Genomic DNA, 9,174 nt, shown 5'->3' on the forward strand with positions numbered 1-9,174 from the left:
ATTAAACAGTATAAATGACAGTAACATAATATTTATTATCTATTAAATTAACTAAATTAAATTAATTTTTTAAAAAGTATTTTCTCAATAAGAGTATTATATATATACTCATACATATACACACAAACATATATATATATATATGCACATACGCACACACATACATACAAAAATACAAATAGGATACCAAAGGAAGTTAAATGATAAACTTCGGCGTTACTCTAAAAAGCTCTGCTTTATTTGCGTAACCAGAGGTGTTCTTGTTAAAGCATTAAAACACTGATGACGCCCCAGGGGTGTGTGGTTTAACCCCTCCTGTCCTCTGCTCTTGCAGGATGGTGATATATTTCCACACACAGGTGCTGGACGGCCAGAGGAAAGTCATCAGTCTCTTACAGGAGCAGATAGAAAACGTGAGTGTGTGTCAGTGTGCAGTTATCAGTCTGTTACAGGAGCGGATTGCATCGCCCACTGCGTCATCCAGTGCAGTTAGGGTTCAGTCAGTTAGGGGTCTGCAGTTCATTGTCTCTCCAGCGCCCCCTGCTGGTAAATCAGCCAGCAAATTAGAGTGGGAATCGGACATGTTCACCACACATTGAGCACCAAATGTATTTTTTTATATTTTATTTATTAATTTTTCTTTTTCATGTAAAAATGTTAATGAAATTGCACATGCACACCCGCTGTGTCCTCATACACATCTGTACTCATACACGCTGTGTGTGTGTTTGGGTTCTACAGATCTGTGTCCTCACACACCTGTACTTTTACACGCTGTGTGTGTGTTTGGGTTCTACAGATCTGTGTCCTCACACACCTGTACTTTTACACGCTGTGTGTGTGTTAGGGTTCTGCAGTGCAGCGTTAAGGTGAGTGTGTTAGGGTTCTGCAAAGCAGTGTTAAGGTGCTGTTTCTGTGTCCACAGGAGGGAGAGGACAAGAAGTTTCTGATCACCAGACTGCAGAACCTTCATGAACAGCGACGCCCATTTTCAGTGCATAGAAGGACAGAGAGAGTCAAAGAGGTAAAATCCGACACACACGCACGCACGCACAAACACCTGCACGCACACATACTACACTCAATCTCACAGACACGCACTCTCGCGCGCATGCCCACAAACTCACCCACAGAACCTGTACACACAAGCACAGCGCACACCCTTGAACATGTTTATTGTAATGTATGCACACAGTGTGATGTACAGACCTGTACCTTCGCTGATTTCAGGAGCCCGCTTAAGGTTCACCGCAGAAGAACTCGCTGCCAAATCGACGGAATCAAAGGGCTCGGGGAAGCACCTTTACGATAAGCTTTATTCTGCACCTGTGTACATTTGGACAAAACTGGAAGCCATTGGTCCACACGAGCCAATCAAAACAGACCAGAGAGCAGGACACAAGACCTCTGTGGAATGAAAACCACTTTGTCAAAGTTTCATCAGAGGGAGTCGGCTTTCCCGTGATCGCTTTTAAAAGGAGTGTTTTTAAAAGGAACGCGTGTGTCAGGACCTGGAATTCCTGGTCGGGAGGTCCGAAATACGGAACGGAATGACTATATACTGTTGACTGGTAACAAACAGGTGTCTCCCACCGCTTGGAATGTACCAACTGTCATTTTAAACTTGATTTTAGACATTATAATGCGCAAGAGTCGCATTTCTGCTTCTGAGAACCTACTGTTCTCTGTGGTTATCTGGGCTTTACAGGGATCGTTCTGGACCAACTACTGCATGTGTAGGCTACATAAGCCTGCTGTATTTATGTTTTTATTCCACGAGTTCTGTGGTATTTTTACATTTTAATTTTTAAAGAACTGTACTGTGAGCTGTAAATAAATTTACTTTTTTGTGTTCAAGTTCCATTACAGTCGTGTTCTGTGTAAAGGTAATGAAGAGATGTGTGTGTGTGTGTGTCAGTGTGGAAGAGAATCAGTGGAAACCATCGAATAAGAAAAACACAGGAATAAGCGTCAAAATCTCCATATGCAAACAAGACAGCTATAACCCTGTATTCAAACTATGCATCTGATATTTAAGTAATACAGCTTTACACTAAAAATTTCAGAATATGAGCAGGTGACACTGCGTACACGCTCATTGGCTGGGCACTATGTGAGTGCTTTATTACAATTGCATCACGATCACTATGCAGATGTTCTTATCCAGAGAAACGTATCATCCATGGCTTGCATAGGGCAGCAGTCCCACACTTTCAGCCTGAAAACATTTTGAGGATAAGGGTTCACAGACTTTGAGAACACACGACCCACAGAGAGAACACATTCCTGTGGCTCACGCTCACCCCTTATTAAAATGTATTCAAATATTGAATTTAAATGTTTTTTTTTTCTTTTTCTTTTTTGTTTAAGTTAATGCTAAAGCACTCAAGGCAAGTGGAATGTTTGGTAATATCAGTGAACAGTATTCTATGTAGTATACATTCTTATTTATTTAGTTTCGTTATGCATCTCTGGACCCACTGCTGCAGGTAGTACTGAGGGTTGTGTTGGGCAAACTTACATTTCAGAGTAAACTGGGGGTTTGTGATTGGTGGGTCGATTTTAAGCAACATTTGAGTTGATAAAAAATCTTCGGCATCAGAAAACATTGGGAGTAAAATGGTACTTCTCTTTTTGCAGTCTATATGTGGGTAGCCTAGTCCAGAGAAAGTGTGTAGTCCCTTAGGTGAAGGGGATAATTTTGCAGTTCAGTTTTGGGCGTGTTTTTTGTGCTTTGGAAATTCGTTTTGAAAAATGTCTCGACGCAATCTTGAATACGCGGGAAATAAAGTTATAAGTTGCATAAGGCATTGTATACATCAGGGGTGGGCAATTATTTTTTACATGGGGCCACATGAGAACAAGAAAATATTATGGAGGGCCGGACCAAAAGGCTGGACAAAAGTCTGCATAATATTAATTGTTTTGATTAGTTGGTAAGACTGGTAAGAGTATAAGTTAAAATTGAGCAATGAAAAAGAGAGGTTGTCTTAGGAAAAATGACATTTACTCAATAAAATTTCCTAAAATAATGGTTAACAAAATGTGAACATTTGAACAGTTTTTGATTCATTACATTAGTGACCATTTTCAGCCAAATTCAGTAAGATACATCATATTAGAAAAATAATGATGCCTACATTTGTAGTTAAAACATTTTCACTTGTCACTCATTCTGCGTTTTTCAGTTTTTTCTTGTTCAGTGAGAGAAATCTAGTCTCTGTTGGTCTTTAACAAGTGCATCAAAGTCAGGGTGAATGTTTGAGGTTGAGATGCGAAGCACAGCTGACAGATGATCATCAGTGAGAAAGGATCTGTATCTGGACTTATTAAACTTCATCACTGAGAATGTTTGTTCACATATGTAGGTAGATCCAAAGAGAACAAACATCTTCTGAGCATGTCTCCTCATGTTTGGAAACTTCTCTTGCTTAAGAGAAGAGTAGAATTGCAGCAGTGGTTGTGACTTAAAGTGCTCTGTGAGTACTGCATCAGACTGCAGGTCAATGAGTTCCAGCTGGACATCACTAGGCACATCATCCACATTGCAGGTAAATGGAGAGGAAATCAAGTGCATTTCACTCTCCATTGTTCTGAAATCTTTAAATCGCCTTGAAAACTCATCATGCAGTGCTCCTAACATGGATGAGTACCTGCGGAGGTTATCATCTGATGGTGTGACTTCTTTCAGGGTTTGCATGTGGGTAAGATTGTTGCTCTCCAGTTGCCTCGAAAGAAACTGTAACTTCGTCATGAAAGCCTTCACTAGGTTGTGCATTTCATGGATGAAAAGGCCCTTGCCTTGCAGTTTGGTGTTCAGTGCAGTCATCAGTGCGGTCACATCAACAGCAAATGCAAAATCTGCCATCCACTTCTCATCTGAGAGCTCTGGGATGTCTCTGCCTTTCTTTTCACAAAACTCTCGGATTTCTGCTTTCAGATCCCAGACTCTTTTAGCACTTTACCCAGACTGAGCCATCTCACAGCTGTGTGATAGCTGATATCAACATGTTCTGTCTCGTGCTCCTCTAAAAGTGCAACAAACTGCCTGTGATTCAATGCTCGTGCCCTAATAAAGTTAACTATTTTAGTTACAACATCAATCACATTGTCAATTTTAAGCACTGACTTGCACAACACATGCTGATGTAAAATACAATGCAAAAATACTACTTTCTGATCTGCGTTGTTTTCAGTCACTTTATCTTGCAAACGTTTCAACAGCCCGACATTTTTCCCTGTTAAATTTGGACAACCGTCCGTTGTAACACCCGTCAGTCTGTCCCATTTCAGTCCCAGCGTGTCCATGCATGCATTTACCTCCGTGAACAAATCGCTCCCCGTCGTTGTCCCTTTCATTGAGCGCATTGCTGCCAGCTCCTCTGTAATCTTGAAGTCCGTTATCCCACGGACAAATACAAGTAGCTGGGCTGTGTCACGGACATCACAGCTCTCGTCCAAAGCCAAAGAGAAAAAGTCAAAATTTGCCACATCACGTTGCAGCTGAAGTTCCAAATTTACCGCAATGTCCTCGATCCTTCTTGTCACGGTGCGCCTGGACAGCGGGACGTGCTCAAAAGCTTCTTTTTTTTCAGGACATAGTAGGGCTGCAGAGTCCACCAAGCACTCTTTTACGAACTCGCCCTCTGAGAATGGCTTACTGTTTTTAGCGATTTTGTGGGAAATTACAAAGCTGGTCCTGGTTGCTGCATCCCTGGATGTGTGAAGCTTAACGACCAAATCTTCCGATATCCGCGCCATTTCAGCATTATTCAAGTTTTTATATGTCTCTGAATGTTTCGTCTCGTAATGCCGACTCAAATTGTAATCCTTTAACACTGCAATCTGGTTCCCGCAAACCAAACACACCGCTTTACCTCTGATTTCAGTAAACAAATACTTTGCAGTCCATGTCTTCTTGAAAACCCTGCATTCAGCGTCTACCTTTCTTTTTTTAGTTGACATTTTGGGGGTGAAAGTCGTCGAGACAGCTAACGTCCATTCAGTAACACGCACAGAGCCGAAAAGTTTTGTTAGCAGTTTTTTCAGCTCTGTGGTAACACGCATCACGTACGTACCTTACGTCCCTATGCACTACGTAAAAAACACAGGGTGTATAACTTCAAAATAAAAGCCATGCACATTTAATCCACGTATGAGGTAATAAGAAAATACGAAAAAAAAAAAAAAAAAGTTTATTTTGTAATTTCTTATGAACCTTACGCGGGCCGGTCAGAGTCAACCAAAGGGCCGCATAATGCCCAGGTCTGGTATACATGAACCAGAGTCTGTCAGGGAATAAAGTTTCAGTTTTGGCGGGGACGCAAGAGGAAGTAAACAGACCGGTCTATTTCCAGCAATCAGCAGTCAGAGCGGGGACGGGACGGGGTTCAAAATGGACGACAGAGAACCAGAAGTTGTTTTTAAAAAGGTGGATACTAGCGACAGCTAACATTAAACCAAATCGATGTTCGTATCCAATGATTTTTATCAAATTTATTCAAGCTTAGCCGCTATATAGTATACTAGCTATGTACTTTCACTAGCATTAACTCACACCAGTTTGGTTAACTGCAGTTGGATACTTGCTAATAATAGCTAGCAAGATAACGTGGACCTGCCTAAATTAGCAAAATAATGTGTTGACGTTTTTCCACCTAATAGCTAGCAAACGCCAATTATTGACAATAATACAATTACGCTATTATTTGTACATTCGATTGCGTTGAATTTTTACGCTATTGTCATACTTGCAGGAAACCATCGGCAAACTACTGTCATTGTCTTTCAGGGACGAGAAAACGAAAGGTAAGACTGGCGGTATCCCAATAAACCAGCTTTTTGTGGTCATTTGTCAGAGTTCACCTTGCTAACAGTAACCCTGGCTACACAGAGGTTTGCATCAGTTCGGAAAGTGGTCGCTTGATAAGTAATATCAAAGTTAGCTGACAGCTACTGTAAACAACCAACAATCTTTAGAGCAGGCAAATGTATAGCTAGACTAGTTATCTGTATACTTGTCATAAACATAAGTTTATTTTCTCTTTTAAAAGTGAGTGGTGATGCTGTACTTCTGATGGCGGAGATGCTGAAGATATTTGTGCAAGGTAAGCTGCTCGCACTACAGGCTACTATAGTAAAGAAAAGCGCTATTTACTGTGTATGTTTTTGGATGTCGAAAAACAAAACCGTTTACTTATACATATAGAGGCAAACTCAAGGTTAGATTTAGTAACCTATCTACTGATCAGTACCGCACGCTAGGAGCAGTAACAGGTAACTAAAGGTGTGTTGTGTCAGCTAATGTACAGATAAATCATTCATTTTTTAATTCACGAGTGGATCAGTTCACATCTCACCTGGACGTATTCAATAGCGCCAAAACGTTATCACGATTACCACGATTGGGACTGAATTGACATACATTTACATAGGTGTCGCAGGTGTAGCAACTGGAGAGCACTGTTTATACCAGGGATCAGCAACTCACGGTCCTCGAGGGCCGAGAACTGCTGGTTTTCCACCCTCCCTTTGCCTGGGACTCAGGTGTGAAGACAGTCTGGCCAATCATTAGCACTAATTTCCCGGGAGAAAAGAAAACCAGGGCTGGATTTGGATTCGAGGGACAGAGTTGATGATCCCTGGTTCATACTGTAGCAACTTAATTAATTGGAATGCCTTACCCCACCATAAACCAACTGGAGCTAATATTCTCGCTCCTTGGGAACGCTCTGGAAACTTCAGAGGAATGTTAAAACCGTTCCAGTTCGTTGTAAAGTTTCTGTATTCTGTTAATAAATTAGATATAAAGTTAAAAGATGTAACTGAACCACAAAACGGCAAACAGAACTTTCTGCCTCTTGAATGAGTTCTCTCTATTTCTTTAACGCTTGGTTGAATTAAGGATGTGATGCACACTGTTGCATTTGCCAAGTAAACGACCAGGCCCAATCACCAGTAGCAGACAGTTGTGGCTTTGTGAGATCCCCATTCAGCTGATCGCGTTGTTACAGAGGCAGCTCGGAGGGCCGCGAAACAGGCCGATGCGGAGGACAGCGATACGGTGGACATCGATCACTTCGAGAAGATTCTTCCACAGCTGGTGAGTATCCACGGTGATAATGTGATGGCTCTTCTCCGTGCAGGACTGTGGAACAGGGCCCGACTCCTCGGTTTGGGCATAAGAGAGCGTAACCTTGTGGAAAATAACTAAATCTCTTAAAGGAGTACCATGGTGGTTGAACGTGACACTTCCCAGTTGTCTTCAGGCAACAACAAAACAAATGTGCATAATTTTTTAATTCTTCAGTCATTTCAATGCACTTTAAAACGTATTTTTCTAAGCCTAAATTTCCCACGATAAAAATTCACCCGAACCGTCTGGGCGTGGTAATGAGAACTGGCCGTTAGCTATGATTGACAGACCGTGTCCCGTTTCCATAGCTACCCCCATGATATGCGCTCTCTTTGGGAGACTGAATTTTCACAAGCTAGCTAGCTTAGTAGGGCTAGTATATCAAGTATCGGTAGATAGCTAAGGTAAGGACGTTGACTTATATCCAATTATAATTTTTGATATTTAGCTAGCCAAGTTAAGATAAAAGCACAACTATAACGTGCTCATAAAAGCAAACTAGCAAGCTAACGTTATCGATAACATTGTCTTATGAAAGCAAACCTCCTAGCTAGCTAACGTTAGCTAGCTAGCTAAATGAATATAACCAGAAATAATCTAAAGGTACTCTAATTTAAAGGAGTACCATGGTGGTTGAACGTGACACTTCCCAGTTGTCTTCAGGCAACAACAAAACAAATGTGCATAATTTTTTTATTCTTCAGTCATTTCAATGTACTTTAAAACGTATTTTTCTAAGCCTAAATTTCCCACTATAAAAATTCACCCGAACCGTCTGGGCGTGGTAATGAGAACTGTCAGTTAGCTATGATTGACAGACCGTGCCTGGTTACCATAGCTACCCCCATGATATGCGCTCTCTTTGGGAGACTGAATTTTCACAAGCTAGCTAGCTTACTAGTATATCAAGTATCGATAGATAGCTAAGGTAAGAACGTTGACTTATATCCAGTTATAATTTTTGCTATCTAGCTAGCCAAGTTAAGATGAAAGCACAACTATAACGTCCTCATAAAAGCAAACTAGCAAGCTAACGTTATCGATAGCATTGCCTTATGAAAGCAAACCTCCTAGCTAGCTAACGTTAGCTAGCTAGCTAAATGAATATAACCAGAAATAATCTAAAGGCACTCTAATTTAAGTGAACCTAACGTTAGTCAAATATTTACATTGTCTGAACAGCAGGACTGTGTGTCCTGTCAGATTTCTTTACGGGGCGTGGAAATAGGAGTGGTTACTGTATTCGTGACGTAGAAAAATGACAACTTTCTCAACCGGTTGAAAATAGGATGATGAATTTAAAACGCATATTTCTCCAAAAATACAGAACGGACATATTTAATACTTTGCTCATTGTGTTTCTTCAATGCCTCTTGTGCAAATAGCACATAAAACCGAGAAAGTGTGAAAATCACCATGGTACTCCTTTAAGTGAACCTAACGTTAGTCAAATATTTGCATTGTCTGAACAGCAGGACGGTGTGTGCTGTCAGATTTCTTTACGGGGCGTGGAAATGGGAGTAGTTACTGTATTAGTGACGTAGAAAAATGACAACTTTCTCAACCGGTTGAAAATAGGACGATGAATTTAAAACGCATATTTCTCCAAAAATACAGAACGGACATATTTAATACTTTGCTCATTGTGTTTCTTCAATGCCTCTTGTGCAAATAGCACATAAAACCGAGAAAGTGTGAAAATCACCATGGTACTCCTTTAAGTTCCTGTGGTAAATTTGCTTTATGCCGAGCTTCTGTCTCCCCCGCAGCTCCTGGATTTTTAGTTTTCGGCCAGCAGAGGGAGCCAGAATTCCACTGCCAGTTCAACAGAGACGCTCGGACACAGTTCCAGCTTCAAACTTCAAACTGATCTGGGCAGGGCATATCGAAACCAATTTTTTTTGTAACCCTGTTCGGACTTGAATTAACTTTACTTTTTGAAAAGTGAGTCCTTAAACTACTTCCTGTTAATGGAAAATATTGCTTGTAAAGTTGTAGGTCTTTTTTTGCTTATCGCTCCAATAAATGTATTTGATTTA

The 9,174-nt window shown here is 40.8% G+C and overlaps 2 protein-coding genes across 7 annotated transcripts in view; both read left to right on the forward strand.

Annotated features, from left to right (window-relative positions):
• tmc6b (transmembrane channel-like 6b) overlaps positions 1-1,857 on the forward strand; it is a 28,595-nt gene extending 26,738 nt beyond the window's left edge. For all 6 annotated transcript variants that reach the window (XM_064324807.1, XM_064324808.1, XM_064324806.1 and 3 more), the window contains 3 exons: positions 335-413; positions 926-1,024; positions 1,231-1,857. In XM_064324807.1, coding sequence (XP_064180877.1) covers positions 335-413; positions 926-1,024; positions 1,231-1,242 — 190 coding nt within the window. In that variant the 3' untranslated portion in view covers positions 1,243-1,857. The remainder of the gene's footprint in view (positions 1-334; positions 414-925; positions 1,025-1,230) is intronic.
• A 3,411-nt stretch (positions 1,858-5,268) lies between these two features.
• Positions 5,269-9,174, forward strand: cenpx (centromere protein X). Its single transcript, XM_064324895.1, has 5 exons — positions 5,269-5,431; positions 5,757-5,808; positions 6,054-6,107; positions 7,014-7,102; positions 8,905-9,174. The coding sequence occupies exons 1-5, from the start codon at positions 5,396-5,398 to the stop codon at positions 8,917-8,919; spliced, it is 246 nt and encodes an 81-aa protein (XP_064180965.1). The 5' UTR covers positions 5,269-5,395; the 3' UTR covers positions 8,920-9,174.

This window comes from Anguilla rostrata, chromosome 2 (genome assembly GCF_018555375.3).
Source record: "Anguilla rostrata isolate EN2019 chromosome 2, ASM1855537v3, whole genome shotgun sequence".
Lineage (NCBI taxonomy): Eukaryota > Metazoa > Chordata > Actinopteri > Anguilliformes > Anguillidae > Anguilla > Anguilla rostrata.